General features: G+C 44.7%; 1 protein-coding gene across 1 annotated transcript in view; it reads right to left on the reverse strand.

Moving 5' to 3' along the window:
- ZSWIM6 (zinc finger SWIM-type containing 6) overlaps nucleotides 1-10,043 on the reverse strand; it is a 198,996-nt gene extending 188,953 nt beyond the window's left edge. Inside the window, exon 1 of the mRNA XM_045999662.1 lies at nucleotides 9,384-10,043. Within this exon, the coding sequence (XP_045855618.1) occupies nucleotides 9,384-10,038 (655 nt within the window). The 5' untranslated portion in view covers nucleotides 10,039-10,043. The remainder of the gene's footprint in view (nucleotides 1-9,383) is intronic.
- Between the last annotated feature and the right edge of the window lie 10,277 nt (nucleotides 10,044-20,320).

The following is a 20,320-nucleotide window of genomic DNA, read 5'->3' on the forward strand; positions in this document are numbered from 1 at the left end:
GGCTCCAGGCTCTGCCCATTACACTGAAATTATAAAATATTTAATTTATACAAATGCCGGTCTCTGTCAGCAAATTTTTTAACAGGTACAATGTGGCACATATAGCATTCGAAATTGTACTGATCTAATTAAGTAAGAGAATTTAATTTAAATCTTGCTTCTGTGGACTCACTCTACATGCTAACCTCCTATGCATATTTTCTGTATAATATCTTCCAACATTAGAGATCTGACATCAATTAACAATGAAAAATGCATTAAGTAAACAGAGAGACTGTTAAATAGGCAGGATCAGGCAGTGAGTCACCTGAATTTTAAGCACATTAATTCACTAAATGAGCTTCCAATTTACCTGATCAATTCATTTGGTTAGTAAGTTTAAATGTACTGACAGGTCCTACTGCATCCTTCAAATTAACGTCTTTCCAATAAACTCTTTGTGAAAGAATATTAAATCTTTTTACCAGCAATAAGAAATAGTATGATTTTTAATCATAACACTTAAAAGGGGCCTTAAAATGAGATAAATATATAATTTTTTTTTTTTTAAGATTTTATTTATTTATTTGACAGAGAGAGATCACAAGTAGGCAGAGGCAGGCAGAGAGAGTGAGAGGGAAGCAGGCTCCCTGCCCAGCAGAGAGCCTGATGCGGAACTCGATCCCAGGACCCTGAGATCATGACCTGAGCCGAAGGCAGCAGCTTAAACCACTGAGCCACCCAGGCGCCCTAAATATATAATTTCTTAAATATACCTTGAGAGATTACCTCTGCTTCATATAGATCACATTTAGATCTAAACTAAAAGTTACTCCTCTTTCAAAAGTTAAAAATGCCCAATGGAAGATGATCAAAACCACCCCCACAACCATCTTCCAAAGCTGAAATTCATTCATAAAAGGAATTTTTGAAATGCAGTGTTGAGTCAAATTTCAAAATACATGTTAAAAATCATAGCTGTGATCACAATTTAAAATTCTGGATACTATGAAAATCACTGTAGAAAGTAGAAAGGCTATAAACCTAAAGATGAACCTTCTAGAGTAATTAATGATGACACATCATGGGCAGTATTACGTAGAGGCTAAGAGTACCAACCAGCAGGGGTGGGTTTGGCTTGCTAAAGTACCAGCCTGTGTGACAAGGCAAAAGTCACTTTCATTTTTTTTCCGATGCTTTGGTTTCTTCATCTATAAAATGAAGATGATAAAAATACCTACCTCATCAGACTATTCAGAAATACAAAGTGCTTGGAGCAGTAACTGACAGAAGGTTAAGGCTATTAAAGTGTTAACTACTATTACTATTAGTAGATACCTCTGCAGCAGTATTAAGGAAGGTCACTGTGAATCATGCTCAGCTGAGTGAAGAAAAGCTCCCAATCATACAAGAGGTCTTCCAGAGTTGGAGAGATTACAGAAGCTTTTGAGACCACAACAATTATAGGAAAGACCCTCTCCATCTAGCAGCTATGTACCTACCACCTACTGGCATAAGGGTACAGGACGATGACAGAATATTGAAGAACTTACAAAAACAGGTCAAAGGGGCGCCTGGGTGGTTCAGTGGGTTAAGCCGCTGCCTTCAGTTCAGGTCATGATCTCAGGGTCCTGGGATCGAGTCCCACATTGGGCTCTCTGCTCAAAGGAGAGCCTGCTTCCCTTCCTCTCTCTCTGCCTGCCTCTCTTGTGATTTCTCTCTATCAAATAAATAAATAAAATCTTAAAAAAAAAAAACAGGTCAAAGGTAGACACTACTAGTTAAGTTTTCATAAATATACTAAATTCAGGGTATTAACTTCTGTTGTTCCACATGACCATTTTACACTTCCAGTAACTTCCTTACTACATAGAGGTAGGCACAGGTGCTGGAGTACAGTCACATGTGCTCACAAGGCTGTCATACAGTTTCATAAAGTCAACACTTGTAACTAACTTTTTCAAAACTTTCATCTCATCTTAGAACCTCTACAATTTACAAATGTCTACAAATATTTCACACTAGCATGTATTTAGCATGCTAGAAGCATTGCTTAAACCGAAGCCATTATAAATAAAATGGGAAAAAAAAACAAAAAAAAAAACAAAAACCGAAGCCATTAGATTTTGGACAGATACTAAAATGCTATCTAGAAATACTTTTATAACATTCAATAAAATGTTTGCCAAATAATCTCTCCAACAGTCCAGTCATTCTACATTCAAGAATATGCCTGTCCTGCGGTGCCTGGCTAGCTCAGTCAGTGGACCATGTACGGCTACTGATCTTGGGGTATGGGTTCGAGCCCTACATTGGTATAAAGATTAAAACAAACTTTGAAAACCTTAAAATTCTTTAAAAAAAAAAAAAAAAGAATATGCTTGCCCCGAGCTCTGGAGTTTTGTAAAACTTCCCAAACAATCCCAGCAAAGTAAGAATAGTGGAAAAAACAAATTCAAGGTTTAACCTTGCAATTTACTATCCCTCTCTGGACAAATTACTCAACATGTCTGGGCCTCAGCTCTACAAGTAGATAATGACTATCATGCAAAAGCATTTTGTAAAAACAGCTTCTCATCTGTTAGCATATTTTAAGAAGAAAGAGCACAATGCATTTTAAGGGTCACTAGAATATGCTTTGGGTAATGATACTCAAATGACACCTGGGTTCATCATCTTTTGTGCTCACTTCTGAACATCAAATTTGTTACAAATACATAAATACATGTAGATATATACAATACATTTTAACTGACACCAAACTAATTATCACTTAGGTATCTCGCAAATATAAAACACTTAGCATATCCTTAGCAACAGCATTCACTTACTATTTGCTGAAAGTCAATCTTTTTTATTTAAAGATTTTTATGTATTTATTTGACAGACAGAGATCACAAGTGGGCAGAGAGGCAGGCAGAGAGAGAAGGGGAGGAAGCAGGCTCCCTGCTGAGAAGAGAGCCCAATTCGAGGCTCCATCCCAGGACCCCAGGATCATGTCCTGAGCCGAAGACAGAGGGTTTAACCCACTGAGCCACCCAGGTGCCCCTGAAAATCAATCTTTAAGTTTCAAATGAAAACCAGATTTTGCACTACATTCTTTCCGAAGCTTGTTTTAGCTACCTTTTCTAAATGAGAAAAATAAAGGAAGCATCCTATTTTTAAAGAGCTGAAAACCAGGTACAGAGCATATTCTTAGCAAAACACAGTGCACTGAAGGCAAAAACTGGAAAGATACTCAGGTTTTTTGAATGAATCTAACCAACATACTTTATTTTTGAGACTCCGGCTAGGACTGAGAAACTAGAGTCTATTTCCATGGAGCAAGACTATTCTAGTGTTTTTCACCAAATTACCATGGGATACTGATTTCTCAAAAGGAGACTGAGTCTTTCCATCCATTTCAAGAAGGAAACAGTTTGTTTTCTCATTTACAGTAATCCCCAAACATTTACATATGTCAAAAAATTAATAAACCAAGAAAATTAAAAGAGGCTCTTTTATTGTGAGAAAGCACTGTTCTTGAAATTATATCACAGTAGTTTGAAAGATAAGGGTTCCATGTAGTTTATGATCACTTAAAAATTGGTGCCTATAATCTGCGTTGTTTCTAAGATGTTTATAACTTACCTATAATCATTTTTCTTTTTAGGATATTTGTCCTCTTAAATATAATATTTGGAGGTCAACAGTAGTTCAAGTTTAATGACTACCCCTATGAAAATTTCTAACACCACAAGAGTTTGCTTTATCTTATGTATATACAACTAAGCTTCTTAAAGGTACCAAATTCATTTTGAATTATTGAAGAAAAACTGGTTTTCTAACACAAAAATACAGAGCATGTAAACATGTGGAATTACTACAGATCCAATCATGCAGTTTGTAAAAGGTGCAGCTTTCTTAAAAGACATCGTATTCCTCCCCTGCCATCCTGTTCACTGAACATGTTAACAGCTGAGATCAAACACTATTAACTAAGCCTTTAATATGAGTGTGACCAGAAAAGATATGCTGGTCTCTGTCTTTCCAAATTAAACATTTAGAGTTAGAATTGATGGCAATTGATTACCCATTGTGAAAAGAAAAGAGGCCCAGGATAAACATCTTAAAAATCGGCCAAGACATACTTAAGACAATAATGACTTGAGCTGTTCAATTAATTGCAATAATTCTTCTATGAAAGGATGTGTTCCTTCTATGAAAGGCATCCTGATCTTTCTAAAAGAAAAGGCACCAAAATCTTTGCAAAAAGGATGAAATTCAGCATACAGTTTAAATAAAATAAGGGAGATGGCCTTTTCCTCGTCAACCCAAAGGTATACTCAGAATATAACTCAGGGCAAGAAACTAAAGACTGAAGCAAGAGTAAAGATGTTTCCTTAATTCAAATCTGCAATTCACCTTCCAGTATTACTGAAATCTTTCTGCTACAAAAAGTTTTGTTTCCTGAACACTTTAGATTCCCCCACTGGACCAATACTAGCCATCAGAGAACTAAGTATTAAAACAAATTCCAAGATTTTCTCACCTAAAATTGAAATTTTAACTTTCCTCAGAACAATGCTAAGCATATTTGAAGTACGCACTTTAAAAAATCAACAACTGTAAGCAAATCAATCATTTCAACGGGCACAGAATAAAAAAAAAAAAATACGTATGCAACTATAGTTACAAAATTTTTTCTTTTGGATACGTATTCATTAATCAAAGGCAGAAAACATATAGGACCTGATTTTTAAGCCATTCCATATTACCATTTTACTCTAGAAAATGCTTTCACTGAAATTACTATCACCAATAAACAAAACACCCAATTCTGAAAGTGCATGTGGAATCACATCTTTATAGAACAATCTCTGGTCTCTAAAGAAAACCAAAACCCTCAAAGAAATACCAACAATTTAGCCTTAAATAAAGTGATTACAAATTTTATCCAATCTAATCCTAAAAAAGATTGCCCTTTACTGCCTGGCCACCCCCTAAAACAAAAAATTTTAGGTTATGAATTTGAAAAGACCACAATAATGTGTTTACCAAAGTATTAACAGAATTGTGGACAACATTCTATTCTCCCCCAAAAGTTACCAGCAAAACAAAACAAACAAAAAAAAGCAACTCCTTTTAAAAACTATCTCCTTCCTGCCGATACTACAGACAAGATCCCAGTTTTGTTTGAACACTTCTTGCTTTTAAAATGCCTAGTCACAAGGAAACTTGTCTGTCTTGAAACAAAACTGAACGTACACCAATCTTTAGAAACCGAACACATGCGCCCCAAAACAAAAAATATAAACTAAAAAACACAAGGATAAACAAAAAAACACATATATTACCAAAATACATGCTTCTTTTTCTACTTTGAAGAAAAAATCTGACCATAACACAGTTGTAAAATGAAAACTAAAATTACCCTCAAAACTTTGCCCATCCACTTGACTGCCCTTCTCCAAAGATATTCACGGTTCAACAGTTGCTCATGCCTTTGGGACATTTTTATACATCTGTAAGTAAGGTCTATCTTTTTTGTTTTATACAGAAATTACAGCCTACTATATGAACATATGACTTGTTTTTAAATAAATGTTCTGGTCTTTTTTTCTCAGTATATATATTTCTCTCCTCCACTATTTTTCATGGTTGCATAGAATTCCAGAGTACCTCTTAACCACTGCCCTTCTGATGGAAATTTCCATTGACTCCAGCTTTTCAGTATTACAAATCATACTGCAATGAGCACTGCTCACTGTACAGAACAGATCTGTGCACTAATATCAATAGATCTGTAAGATAAATTTCTAGAAATGACACAAAAAAGACTGAGCCAAGCAGCTGGGGAGGTAGCATCTTCTCCCACCTCCTCACCCAATTCTGGGTACTATGTACCCATCTTTTTTGTCTTCACCAGTGTGGTAGATGAACATGGCATGTCACCTTTATTTGTGTCTCCTTACGTAAGAGTGAAGACAAATTTATTAATCATTTGCATTTCTTTGTGAAAGCCATTGCTCATTTTTAAACTTACTCATCTTTCTCTTTTTTATTTTTTAAACTAATTTTTCATAGTTCTCTGTTAGCCTCCAACATGCTGCACAGATTTGCCCCAGTTAGCTACTTATCATATTTTCAGTCCTACAGAAATGCTTTATCTATCTAATTAAACTTATCTGTCTTTTAATTTGAATTGTTTTTATAATTTGAGTTCCAGATCATATTAGGAAACCTCTTTGCCAGGCAATATTTGGGGGGAATTTTTTACATGACTTCTAAAATTATTACTTCAATGATGTCAGTAATACTAACATACAAGCACCCTTGGCAATGGCTCCCTTTTAATGTATCATTATTTAATAAAAATAAGCCAAGCATACTTTCTCTAAAACTTCCTATAATAAACTGATGGGCAGCTCTGCACCAATTAAATACCTTTTACAACTACTACACCAAAGGCTTAATTTTTTTCTTTTAAATTTCTTAAAATAGGAGTTGAAAAATAACTAAAAAGTATGTTTAATTTCTGGGAAGTCCCAATTCTCCAACCCTCAATCCTTAAATAATCTCCAAAGTGTGGATATAAAATGAAGTCCAAAAATTAGATTGTACCTCTTCCATCTATAATTCAGTCACCTCTACAAAAGTCAGTAAATACTTCACCTACAAACAAACTTGCAATTTTGCAATACCAGAACACTGCTTATGGTTCTATCATGGTATCATGTTCTTTCCCATTTCAGGTTCTGAAGCTAAAACAACTTCTACCTCGGCTCGCAAAATTATAAAATAAGCCTCTTGCGTTAGTATACCAATTCAACCCACCAACAAAAGCTAAATTAGATGGTTAATCTAGACATTCTCTCCATTCTCCCCATTCTCCATCCAGAACAAAAATCCTGGTGGTAAGTTTTCTATCTCGCAGTGCCAGCTGCCAGGCATTTAACAGCCTTCCATCTAGTAAGCTGACTGGCACAACAAGTAATACAACTTGGAAATTAAGGAAACTGGCAAAACTCAGAGGGGAAAAAAGAGTATTTTCCACAATTTGTACAGCACTTGTTTAGCACGTATGTAAGTGTTTCCAAAAGAGTGGTCAATTCCAACTATGCAAGAACCATCACACTGCTGCTACACATCAACCACTGCCAACTCCATTCAGTGGCCTCAGTCCCCTTCGGGGACTATTCAAAAAGTTACTATTTTCTTTTACAACTCACCCAGGCCTCTTCACTGATGAAAGCAGGCAAAGCCCACGCTGTGTGTCTGTCTCCTAGAGAAGATTGCATCTTTTATTTATCGCCCCTTGGCTTTATTTTCACAGTGAATTCCTGGCTTAAATGTAATCAGCCAAGAAACCCTCCCTATGTGCTCTCCTGTCATTCCTCATTGCTTGCAAGCAGAGTCAAGCACAGAAGGGGGAAAAAAAAATTCAACATTGCCAGCCAAGCCATAAAAATTCCCAAACTCTAGTTTGGCTATACTGAGAAACCATGGATGTGCTTCAAGCCGTTTCAACCCAGCAGGAAACAAGGGGGACGTGAGGGTTGGGGAAAGAAGTATAACTTTTAAAAATGCTAATTAGTTTTGTTTTGCTTTTTTTTTTTTTAAGAAGGATGGAGAGCCTCAAAAGTTAAAACCCCTCTAGAAATAAGAAAAAAGTAGAAAACCTAGAAAAGACAACACTGGGGGGCCGCCTTTGGAAATAAATGACCATACAGAAAATCACGTTTGCAGATTGCATTAGAATTCAAATTAACCACAGAGGATTAAAGAAATCTTCATTCTCTTCTGGGGCCCCTAACCAGACCCCCACTAGACTCCCAAAGAGAAGGATAAAAAGAACGGACTACGGAAAGAAAAGATGAAAAATCAGAGACAGGGATGCTTCCAACCGTCTCCTCATTCATTAGGTACCATGCTCACCGCAATACTATTTAAAGTAGAGAGCAATACGTAAGGGGGGGGACAGAAAATATGTCGTTTACAATCAAGAGAAAAATACGAAAAGAAGGGAGTTTCATAATAGCATTGTTCTTTTCAGTTCGGCCCAAACATCCCCATCCTACGGTTGAAAAATATAGCTGGCCAGGAAAAAAAACACTGGGGGTAGGGAGCGACGACAGGGAAAGCCTTTAAACTCGGTATTTGAGAAAACTCTCATGGTCTGTCAGAGAAAGGAGGGCTGTGCAGCTTTAAATCACAAGTCCTTCTCTCGCCTTTGTCAAACATCTTCTACTTTACAAGCTCTGAAAAGAAATAGAGACTCTTTTGTTTGGGTCCTCCTTTTCGGAGGATGACAGAAAACTGAAAGGGGCACAAATAAACCTGAAAATGAGAACAAAGTGCGGGGTTGCGCCCGGCTGCCAGGCGGCCGCGCCTGGAGGGACACTGCGCGGCCGCGGAGCCCCTCCGCCTCGTGCTCCTGCCGCCGCCGGCTGCGAGCGCAAAGCCCGTAACTGCTCCCCGCAGCTCGCCCCGCGCACCGCCACCCGCCACCCAGCGCTAACCAAACTCCGGCGGCAGGCGCCCGCCGGGCACCCCAGGGCCCGGCGGGAAAGGAAAGCGCCAGCCGCTCCTTCCCGGGCTCCCGCCCGTCGATGCGGGGACGCCCTCGGGGGGAGAGAGGTCTCTGAGGAGAGGGGGTCCGGCCCGCTGCCCCCTCCCTCCCGCGCTGCTTCTAGACAGGGGAGGCGCGGGGAAAAAACAGACATTTAAATCCCGGGCGAACCTCGCCCGGGCCAGACCAGACGCCGCAACGACACCGGAGAGCGCCGCGGCCGCCAGCCCGTCGGAGCCCCGAGAGGAGCGGCAGCCGAGTGGCATTAAAATGTAGTCCCCACCCCTCCAACAGAGGGGGCAGGGAGGGGGAGAGAGGAGAAAGAAAGAGGAGCGAGTCTCAGACAAGGGAAGAGGACAGGGAGAGAGCAGAGTGCGGCCCGGCCGCCGGCTCGCCTCCGGCCGGCATTGTCTGTACGGCCCGCGCCCCCTCCCCCGCCCCGCACGGCCCCGCCACACACACCCTCCGCCGGAGCCCGGCCGCCCGCCTGCGCCTTTGTCCACAACCACCCCCCCAAAAAGACGAGCAGCCCTCCGAGACGTGCTCCCCGGGAGAAAGGCGGGGTATGCAGCGGGCCGGGGGCACCCGACAACCCACCCCGCCAACCCCGCCGCGGGGCGAGTCCTGCTGATTCATTTCCCACTCGCGCTGGCCCGTCCGGGGAGACGGAGGCGGGGAGGGGCGAGGAGGAAATGGGCGCTCAGCTCGGGAGGACGGTCCCGGCCTGTGAGGGCACCGGGCGGAGGTGCGGACGCGCGCCCGGCTGAGGGGCTACCCGAGGAGAGGGGTCGGGCGCCCCCCCCCGAGGGACGGACGGACGGACAGACGGCTCCGCGGCTGCCCCGTGACTCACCGACTTGCAGGACGTTGTCGACGCAGCCGCTCTCCAGCAGCGCGATGCCCCGGCGGAAGGGCAGCCGTGTCTCGTCGCCACCGTCTGCCGCCCCGGCAGCCCCCACCGACGGGGCTCCGGCCCCGGCGGCGGCGGCGGCGGCGGCGGCAGCGGCGGCGGCGGCCGAGGTGGCGGCCGGCGAGGACGAGGAGCCGCCGCCGCCGCCCGCGCCGCCAGCGCCGCCGCCCGCGCTGCCGGGGCCGCCGCTGTCGTCGCCGGGGCCGCCCGCGGCGCTGCCGCCGGTGTTGAAGGACGAGTACATGCAGATCTCCCGCTCGCTGCGGGGAAAGGACCAGTAAACGATGCGGCGCTGCACCGGCTCCGGGATGCGCTCGAAGCGCTCCTCCACGCGCTGGAACGGCCACTTCTCCGCCACCTTGCGCGCCGCGATGTCCAGCAGCGACTCCGGACTCTGGGTCTTGCCCGGCGGCAGCAGCCCTAGCGCCGCGCCGCCCCCGCACGCCGCCGCAGCCGCACTGCCAGCCCGCTGACCGGGCCGACAGGCAGAGCTATAGCCGCCACCCGCTCCTCCACCGCCACTGCTGCCCCCGCCGCCGCCGCCCGGCCGGCAGCAGAGCCGTTTCGCGGGAGGAGGCTGCTGTCCGCGCTCCGCCATGACCGCGCCGCTTCTAACCCGACAGCGGAAGTGCCGGGACCCTATAAACGGCACAAGGAAGCGCGACACGCAAACGCCGCGGCGACGCCACGCTGCCATCTAGGGCCCGCAGCTCCTTGTACGGGCACAAGAGGCGGGGTCTCCCCCGTGACGTTGTGGTTGAGGCGGGGCACCGATAGGGGGACCTAGGGCCAGGGGCGGGGACTATGCAAATCGCTGAGCTGAAACATAAATAGAGCACTCCGCGGACACGGGGGCAGCGGGGGCGGCGAGGTTGGGTACCCGATGGGTTGTGAGAATGTCAGGCTGCTGTGACGCGGGGGGCGGGACTCAGGCGGGGTTCCCGCGGGAGGGGACGGGCAGCCGGGCCGGGCCTGGCCTAAGGTGGGTGGGTCTCTGTGCCCCCCTGCCAACTCAACTTCCCCCTCCAAGTCCGTGTTTCCCTTTGATGTCCGGCAAGTGAGGACGCACTTCGCAGATCGAAACGCGGAGGGAAGGGGAGATGGGGGGAGATGAACCCGGGAAGGGTCCGGACTAAATGGGGGGCGGGGCCCACGAGCCAATGCCCCACCCCCCCACCCCCGTCAGAGCCTGGCAGCCCTGGGAAAAGCCTCTGGGCGTAGGAGGCGCTTTCAAAACAAAGAAATGCGGCGTGGAACCTGGGGGACGGGGGTGGAGAGGAAAGCGGAGGAGGTGCGGCGGAGGCAGCCCGGCTGCCCGCTTCCCCTCGAGTCCGCCCAGGGGAACTCCCACCACCCCCATCCCAGCCGGGACTGAGGCGCAGGACAAGGGGGAGGAGGCTGTGTTCGGCGGCTGTTTTCCAGTTCACTTTTGCAGACCCGGGAAGGGAAAAGGAGCGCCCGCTCCGCTGTCCCGCGTGTCTGCAGCGCACCCAGCCTCGCTTCCCGTGTCCGCTCTGTTCCGGCGGCCTGTCCGGGGGCCGAGTCGGCCAAAGTGTCCCAAAACGCTCAGACCTCTCGGAACCTGCCCCGCAGCTGTGCGACGCGCGTCCGGAGCTGGCCGCGGCCTCCCCGCCCTAGCACACCCTCAGCAAGGCGAGCGAAGAAGCTGGCCCGCCAGCTGGCGCGGAGCAGGGAACTTGAACCGGCTCAAGTCACCCCGCCGCTCCGGGCCCGCGTGCTCCTGCTCGAGGTGGAAGGTACACCCGGGCAGTGGATTTAGCAAACACACCTTTGTGAGTACGCACGCCACGGGCGCGCGCTCACACACACACACACACACACCGGCGAGCGCTCACAACCCAGCCAGGTGCGCGCGCGCGCGCGCGCGCGCGCGCGCACACACACACACACACACACACACACACACACCCCACCCCACCCCCCCACCGGCGAGCGCTCACAACCTAGCCAGGTGCAGACGCCGGGCGCTCGGCGGCGGTCGGCGGCTGAGAACGCGCTCCAGTCGCGTTTGGGTCGGGCCCGCCACGGCCCCGGACGCCCGGCTGCGGGGAGCCCAGACGCTCGGGATGCGCGCAGTGCTCTCCGTCGCGCTGATGGCTCCGGAACGGCCCTTCCTCTCGGGTACAGGCGGCGTGGGGGGGGGGGGGGGGCGCGAGCGAGCGAAGAGCGCGGTTTGCTGGTGCGAGGGCGCTTGGCGAAGGCTAACAGGCAAGTCCCGGGCTGAACCCGGAACCCTGCGGACATTGTTCGCAGACTACAGAGCCGGGTCTAATCTGGGTCCTAGTCACATACTTAATTACCACGTTAGAAACATCCTTCCTTACTCTTTGCCCCACCTTGTTTTTACTGTAAACCGCGTTACTGATACGGTCGCTATTGTCAAAGGTAAACCGTACGTCCTTTGACACTTTCCCGTCTTTTCAGGTTATTGGCTGGTGGTGCCCACTTGCCTGCCCGTTGCCTGGATTGAAATTAAAGGGGATAGAGCGGTTCTGAGTTTTAAAGAAAATCGCCCAGGGAAGGCGAAGGCCTGGGAGACCTGGAACTGTAAGTCTTGGCTCTTAACTCTTAACTTGGGTCTTAACTATGAAGCCCTAAGCCGCAGGTACCCGGGGGACGGCATGCTTGCAGACTTTCAATCGCTACCTTACTTGTTAGGAAGATTTTGATGACATTATGTTTCTGTGTATTCGTCTGGTATTTTGGAGTGCACCTCTCAGCGCTTAGGGAAAGGCCTGGGCAAAACACTGGAAGAACAGCTTTATAGGCAAATGGAAGGAGAAGGCTCTTTTCCTCTGGTTGTCCCACTTCCGGATCTCTGAAAAAATAAAAATAATTTTTAAACTTTTGAAAAACGTAGGTGAGGGGAGAAGAACATAAGTGGAAAGGTAAAATACAATTTGATCTCTGTTCTTCTGAAATACAGTCCTAAATCTCAGGCTTGTATAATAGTGTGTAGATTAGCGAGCATTTTCATACATAAACACAGAGTTGCTTATCTGGAAAGTGAAAGATGACAAAACAGGTGCCCCCAGACAGTATAAATGATTCATTCAGGGTCATAGGATGTGTTAGTGGAAGAAATTAATTCATACTGAAGAGAAAAATAGACAACTTTGGAGGTACCTAACTTTAGAGACTTCAATCTTGTAATGAACCAAAGAGACTAGATTTAAGGCATCCTCCTACAGTTTAACGATCATGTTGGGTTTAACTCTAGTTTAACTCTAATTCAAAGAAGGATCCAGGGCACCTGGGGTGACTCATTCCGTTAAGCATCTGCCTTTGGCTCAGGTCATGATCTTGAGGTCCTGGGATAGAGCCCTGCATGGGGCTTCCTGCCCAGCAGCTTGCTTCTCCCTCTCCCTCTCCCTCTGGCTCGTGCTCTCTCTCTCCAACATATAAATAAAATCTTTATTAAAAACAAAAAACGGGGGCACCTGGGTGGCTCAGTGGGTTAAAGCCTCTGCCTTCGGCTCAGGTCATGATCCCAGGGTCCTGGGATAGAACCCCGCATAGGGCTCTCTGCTCAGCAGGGAGCCTGCTTCCTCCTCTCTCTCTCTGCCTGCCTTTCTGCCTACTTGTGATCTCTCTCTGTCAAATAAAAAAAAATATATATATATATATATTTATATTTAAAAAAAACAAAAAACGAACAAACAAACAAAAAACCCCAGAAAATCCAGGTCAACATCCCAGCACAACTTCCCCTCTCAGCAGTCACTTAAACCAAGAGCACTCTCTCTCTCTCCATCTTGAACTGTTCTCCCCCTGGTTTTCCTGACACTGTACTGTGGCTCCATCCTCTCCAACTCATCTTTCTCTGCCTTGTCTTTGGGTCTCTCTTCCTCCAAACTCTTTAGTGTACACCCTTCCTTAGAGCCTATCATGGTCCTCTTCTCCATTTTTGGTGACCTGCTCCTTGGAGAATTTCCACCATCTCCACTCCCACCCGTGGGTTCTGTTTCAGCTCACTTATTTCTTCTGATGGCCAGCTCCCTTTTCTATTGCTCTGAGGGTGCCCCAGGGCCACCTCAAACCCAGAGCACCATCTTTCCCTGGAAGCCAGGCTCTCTTCCTTCTCCTAGACTGCTATTATTGTTGCTGCCTGTTACAGGCCCCCAGGCTTTATTCCTCTTCACCTTTGCCGGCAACTCCCATTTAGGTTTATTTGCTGTGTTGTCTATCCCAGCCCCTCTGGCTGCTCAGTAAATTATTCCGCCTCTTCTCTCTGCAGGGCCTCCTTACTGGTATGTCTGTATAACCTTTCCTCCTCTAAATCCTCCTCCACCCAGCTGTTGTGCTTCCTCAAGTACAGTTCTGATGGTGTCACCCTCATGTTCAAGTCTTTTTAAATGGCTCCCCACTGCCTACTGGCAAAAGACCAAACTGAGATATGATCTTGACCAAACCCAGCTTTCTAGCCTCATCTCCCCTGAAACCCAACAGAACGTCCAGTTCCCCAACAGGATTATTTTTATATTCCAAGAGGACTTCTCCCAGTTCCCCGGAAGTCATCCCCATTTTCCCACTCGCCACATTTGCTCAAGACAGTCTACTGCCTATAATAATTCTCTCTTCCCTTACAATTTGTCACATTCCTACCCTTCCTTCAAGGACTTGCTCAGATGCTGCTTCCTCTGGGGAAAGCCACCGAAATGTGTGAGCTCTCTCCTCCAGCCCTTCTAACACTTTGGATCTTTCTTATAGCATTTGTACCATTCTGCCTGGAATCACAGTTATGTTTACACTTGGCTGAGCCATTCGCCTTCCCTCCCTTCCCTGGTTAGAAATTCTCTGAGGGTTGGGATTATGCCTCAGCCATTTCTGTTAGTCCCAAGTGCCCAGCACTGTACTACAAGCCTTCTGTCCCCCAGAGGTTAGCTACACCCATGAGCCAAGGAAGAAGTAAGTCACAGTATGTCATCATTGGCTGCTACTAGTGCCAGCTGTCGTTTGGGGGTATTTACAGTGTTGTTCTCCTGTTCATCGAAATCATTACTAAATTACTTATAATTGCCCTTTTCAAACAGGACCCTACTCCAGGGACCAAATCAGGGCTACAGGCCCCTGGTTATGTTCCAATGTTTACCATTAGGCAATGGTAGGAAATCAAAGTACAGAAAGTCTACATACAGCTTCCCAAATGCAGTGACTCATCATATCGCATCACACCACACCACATCGCCCAGTGTGGTCAGGAGCTAGGCTGATGGGCAAACTTCATAACAGGAATCCCATTAGCTAAACGGATAGCCTCAATGAGAGACACCCCTCTAGGAGCATGATACCTAGCACCTGGTCTGTGCAGTTGGATGCATGCATGGATATATGACAAAGGAAATCGTTTGAAAGGGGTGGTGGAGTCCTATCCAGAGACTTAACATAGCTCCTGTACCTGCCTTTAATTTAAAAATGAAAAATCTGAATTAAATTCAATAAAGACTTATCAAATTCTGGAGCAGTGGTTTTCAAAGAGAGATCCTTAAAATGCCCTGGGCATAATGCATATAATTTTGGAGCTAGGAGCCAGAAATTGACAATCACTCACTCCCCGTAAACTTTTTTTATGTGTAAGTTTGAAAACTACTCTCTGGGGGTGCCTGGGTGGCTCAGTGGGTTAAGCCTCCGCCTTCAGCTCAGGTCATGATCCCAGGGTCCTGGAATCTAGCCCCACATTGGGCTCCCTGCTCAGGGGGTAGCCTGCTTCTCCCTCTCCCTCTGCCTGCTGCTCTGCCTACTTGTGCTTTCTATCTCTCTGTCAAATAAATAAATAAAATCTTTAAAAAAAAAAAAAAGGAAAGAAAGAAAACTACTCTTTAGTGGCAAGAACTTCACACAGTCCCACTGCTTAGGAGGAAGCCTCCAGAAAGACAAAATGACATTGCCTCATCATTATTGCTAGTCATCTCAGCTAATTAAGGGAATCATTTGCCTTTAGTAGGAAGATTCCAAGACATGGAATTAAATTAGATTAGATTGGATAAGCTCGAAGGAACCTCAAGTCATTCGAAGATGGACACAAAGTTATATCCATGCACTTCCTAATACTGGGATATACTTTTTATATTATAACCGAAGCCAGTTATGTTCCCTGGAAAATAATTAAATTGTTTAAGAGCAGAAGAAAAGCCTGAAACAGCATGGTTAGCCTGTGAACCAGACATTATTCCTCCCTCCTGCAGAATGACAAAGAATTCTCTTCTATGTAGCTAAAAAAAGAGTGAAGAATGAGCTATTTTAGATAACACTTCATCAAGGCACAATGTCCAATAATAGGGAAAAGTGCCTGAAGAATCTTCCTAGTCAGTCATTTCCACCAAATAGATTCTTGGGCAAAATAAAAGGTGGGCTGGGAATGATCAACCCAGAACTGAATGAATTAAAACAATTGCTCCATCCTTGAAGAGGGGGAAATTTTGATTAACTTCAGCTTTGTTGGGGACCTGGCTGACTCCGTCAGTAGAACATGCAACTTTTAATCTCGGTGTAGAGATTATTTTAAAATCTTAAAAAAAAGTCAGCTTTGTTAAATTCCGGAGAATCAAGCCACTAATATTTAGCTATTAATATTTTTTAGAGAGTGGGGGCAGACGGAGGGCTAGGTTCTTTACAAACAGTAACTCATTTGCTTTTCCAGTCCCCCTGCTCAAGAAATAAATGAAGAAATTTAGAGTCTGAGAAATTGGCCAAAGGTTTTTGGTTCTAATCAGGCCAAGCAGGGACTCAAATTTAGTCTTTGTGAGGAGAAAGTCAGAACTTTCTCTATTATACATTATTTCTCAAACTTGGGAAATCGCAAGAATTGCCCCGAGTACTAGTTAAAAATATAGATTTCCATTACCTCTTCCCTGGGTAGGGCTGGAGTGGAGAGCTTGGAATCTTTGGACAAAATTGAGAAACATCATAATTTGATGCCACAATATCACTTATTAACCCACACTGTTTCATTCCTTAAGACCTACTCTTCTAAAATTTGCTGAAACTATAATAAAGTGTATTCAACTAATGATGAACCAACCAATCTTTTCTATCTTTCTTCAAAGAACAGTGTTGGGGCACCTGGGTGGCTCTATGGGTTAAGGCCTCTGCCTTCAGCTCAGGTCATGATCCCAGGGTCCTGGGATCGAGTCCCGCATCGGGCTTTCTGCTCAGCGTGGAGCCTGCTTCCTCCTCTCTCTCTCTCTCTCTGCCTGCCACTCTGCCTACTTGTGATCTCTGTCTATCAAATAAATAAATAAAATCTTAAAAAAAAAACTCCATTTAAAGAACTGTGTTAAGATAAAAGCCTTTAAAGTTATAATCTGGGGGCGTCTGGGTGGCTCAGTTGTTAAGTGTCTGCCTTGGGCTCAGGTCAGGATCCCAGGGTCCTGGGATTGAGCCCCACATTGGGCTCCCTGCTCTGCTGGGAAGCCTGCTTCTCCCTCTCCCACTCCCCCTACTTGTGTTACCTTACCAATCAAATAAATAAATAAAATCTTTTTTAAAAAGTAAAGTTATAATCCGGAACTTTGAAAAATAAATCATTACCTCAACATATAAAATGATCAGGTTAGCAACTTGATTACAAATAAATTTGTTTTAAATTTTGTAATGTGGAAGGGTGCCTGGCTAGCTCAGTTGGGAGAACATGAGACTCTCAATTTCCAGGCTGTGAGTTTGAGACCTACATTGGATGTAGAGATGACTCAGAAAATTAAAAAAAAAAATTTAAGAATAAATTTTATCATTTGGACAATAATTCCTCCCTCAAAGGGTAAAATGCATTTGCATTTATTAAATATTAGATATCTACTCTATTATTTTTATTTATGTTAATTTTTAGTGAAAATATTTCCGTGTAAATACAGCCTGTGTACAATTTCAGTATTGTGAAAACTGACCAGACTGTTATCATGCTGCTATTCATTCCAAACCGAAGTGCAGTCTCATCAAACAAAAGCCATCTCAGAACTGGAATACTTTATTGGCCTCCAACCAGGCTTTGAACCTAGTGATAGCCAAAAGAAATAGGAAATGCCATGTTTAATTATAGCATTTACTCTTTCCCCTTTTTAATAGCTGTTACTTTTTACTAAGTATTTTGTTAAGCTTGTCTCAGGATAGACACAAGAACACTATTTAATTGGATAATGTGAAAATATTTCCTTGCATATTTATTTACCTATGTCAGCTAGGGGGAAAAACCCTCCTACTTTTAAACACGGAAAAAGTAGCACTATGAAAGAATCATCATTTAGAAAATTAATGATTCCTTCAAAATTGCATCCCTCTTTTGCAGATATGTCTGATAAGTGAGAGAACACAAGAAAAACACAATTAAAACATCAACTCCTACAGTATGAACATATTCTCTGGGGAGATAAAAGATGCTCTGACATGTATGGAGGATATATTTGCAGAGAATAATGTCATCCCCCAAATCTTTTCACAAACACATAACATGAGCATTCTCCAAAGTGATCAGACTGTCTTTTGTTCATTCTCCTTCCCATTTGGAGGAAGTAAAGACATAAGATTCAGACAACCAGATAGCTTTAGAAGGCACCTTAACGCCTGGAGAAAGATGATTTGCATTTAAGAGATAGCATGAAAATTAAAGTTAAAAATGTGAAAGCCAAACTTTCAAACGTATTTACTGGGGACATTTTATCACCTCCAATATTTTTAAATATTCAAGAACTCATTCATTGTCAAGAATCACATCATGACAATTCACATATGAAAAGTGTCATTTCCAATGACTTTGTTGAAACCCAGAGTTTGATAACTTGTGAAAATGAAGCAGTCTCAGCAAAAGCTGGTACATCACATATTCTCTCAACCCAAAATCTGTATTAACACATCCACAGAACCATACTACAATAAGCCCGTGGTTATTGTTACGCAAAGGTTCTGTTATGCAGAACCTTTCTTGGTAAGAGCCATCCTCAACAGTTTCCCAAATGACTGAATATCTACTTCTTAAGTACCAAAAGCCCTTTTAAAAAACTTGACTAAAGGGGCGCCTGGGTGGCTCAGTGGGTTAAAGTCTCTGCCTTTGGCTCGGGTCATGGTCTCGGGGTCCTGCGATCGAGCCCCTCATTGGGCTCCCTGCTCTGCGGGGAGGCTGCTTCCTCCCTCTCTCTGTCTGCCTCTCTGCCTGCTTGTGATCTCTGTCTGTCGAATAAATAAATAAAATCTTTAAAAAAAAATAACTTGACTAAAAAAACAAAACAAAAACAAACAAACAAACAAAAAAACTTGACTACATGGGCTAGAAATCCAACTAAACCATGACTGACTTCTTAAGCATAAAGTCATTATAAACACGACAATGCCCTCAAGATCTTAAGGCATACAAGAAGATCTGTCTGTAATTAAAACACCAGATTGCTTTTACTCTTTTTCTCTATCTTCCTTCATTTTTTATTCGGTTTTTAGTTTTACAGTTTTGGGGTTTGGGTTTGCTTTGTTGTTTTGGGTTTTTGTTTTGTTTTTTGTCTCAGGGGTTTGTTTTGATTTCCTTTTCTACAGTTGTGCTACTCCCTGTTACTTTTAATCATTGGTATATACCACCCCTTCCATTCTCCCTTCTGCATTATTGCTCTCTATCTGCTGTGGCCTTGGAACCCAGAAAACCTGCTTATTAAAATTGTGTCTAAAATGAAACTCAACCAAGTTCTTAATGAGGAACTCCCCTCTGGTTAAGATATGCACTTAAAATGTGTTACTTTTTTTTTTTTTTTTTTTTGGCTTCTTGCAAACTTCCCAGATTCTAGATAGTTCACAGAGCTAGAAGAAGTTATTAGATGGTCAAACTCTGGCTTCTGAGGGGTTAATATATGGTGAGATCCATAATGATGGCTCTAAGGTGCCTACTGAATCTTCATACAAGAAATAATGTATCTTGAATATGACTTTGGTTTAAAGTATTTCATAAAATTATAACCCTTTGAAACTTGGTGGTTCACATCTGGAATTTATGGCAGGATTCTGATGGATTTCAGATGAACCAGAAGCTGCCATTCCCAGATCACACACAAGAAGGGCCTGTCATGCATTCCTGTTACAGCTTGAGTTCACCGTGGAATGAGGAGAGATAGACACCAGAATCATTAACAAATCCACCCTGCAAGACTCAAGACTACGTACTGAGAATGACCGGCTCCGGCTCACATCTCCAACTGGCCTGGCCCCAAGTTCATTCCCCCCACTCTCTGGGGTTCTGCCAACACAGGCTGCTCAGGCCTGCTTTCAGTTCCTTGAACACTCAAGGCTCACTTCCTCCAGAGGGCCTTTGCCCAAGAGTTCCCACTGCCTGGAATGCTCTCCCTCCCCAGGCCCTGCAACCACTGCCCAGTTTCCTCCTACTCAGCTTAATCACACTTCCTTAGGAGGGCCTGGCTGCTCCAGCAGGTCAGCTCTGCTTCTTACACACTCTAGTCATTACTTGTACTTCTTCTAGGAGCTCTTATCAGAGTTGTAAGTCTTCATTCAGTTGTGTGTAGGCTAGATTACTGAGAAAATAAGAGGTGCTCAATAAATACGTTTTCACTCCCTAGAAGTTAGGGAGCAAGCGGGCTTCTGCCAGGCTGGCCTCCTCATTATGGTTAACATCAGGGCTTGCCAGGAGACCAATTTCTCTCTCTTTTTCTTTAATTTTTCTTTCAAAGATTTTATTTATTAGACAGAGAGAGAGATCACAAGTAGGCAGAGCAGCTGGCAGAGAGAGAGGGGGAAGCAGGCTCCCTGCTGAGCAGAGAGCACGATGCGGGGCTCGATCCCAGAACTCGAGACCATGACCTGAGCTGAAGGCAGAGGCTTAACCAACTAAGCCACCCAGGTGCTCCAGGAGAGCAATTTCTAACACTGAGTTG

Source organism: Meles meles, chromosome 3 (assembly GCF_922984935.1).
Source record: "Meles meles chromosome 3, mMelMel3.1 paternal haplotype, whole genome shotgun sequence".
NCBI classification, from domain to species: Eukaryota; Metazoa; Chordata; class Mammalia; order Carnivora; family Mustelidae; genus Meles; species Meles meles.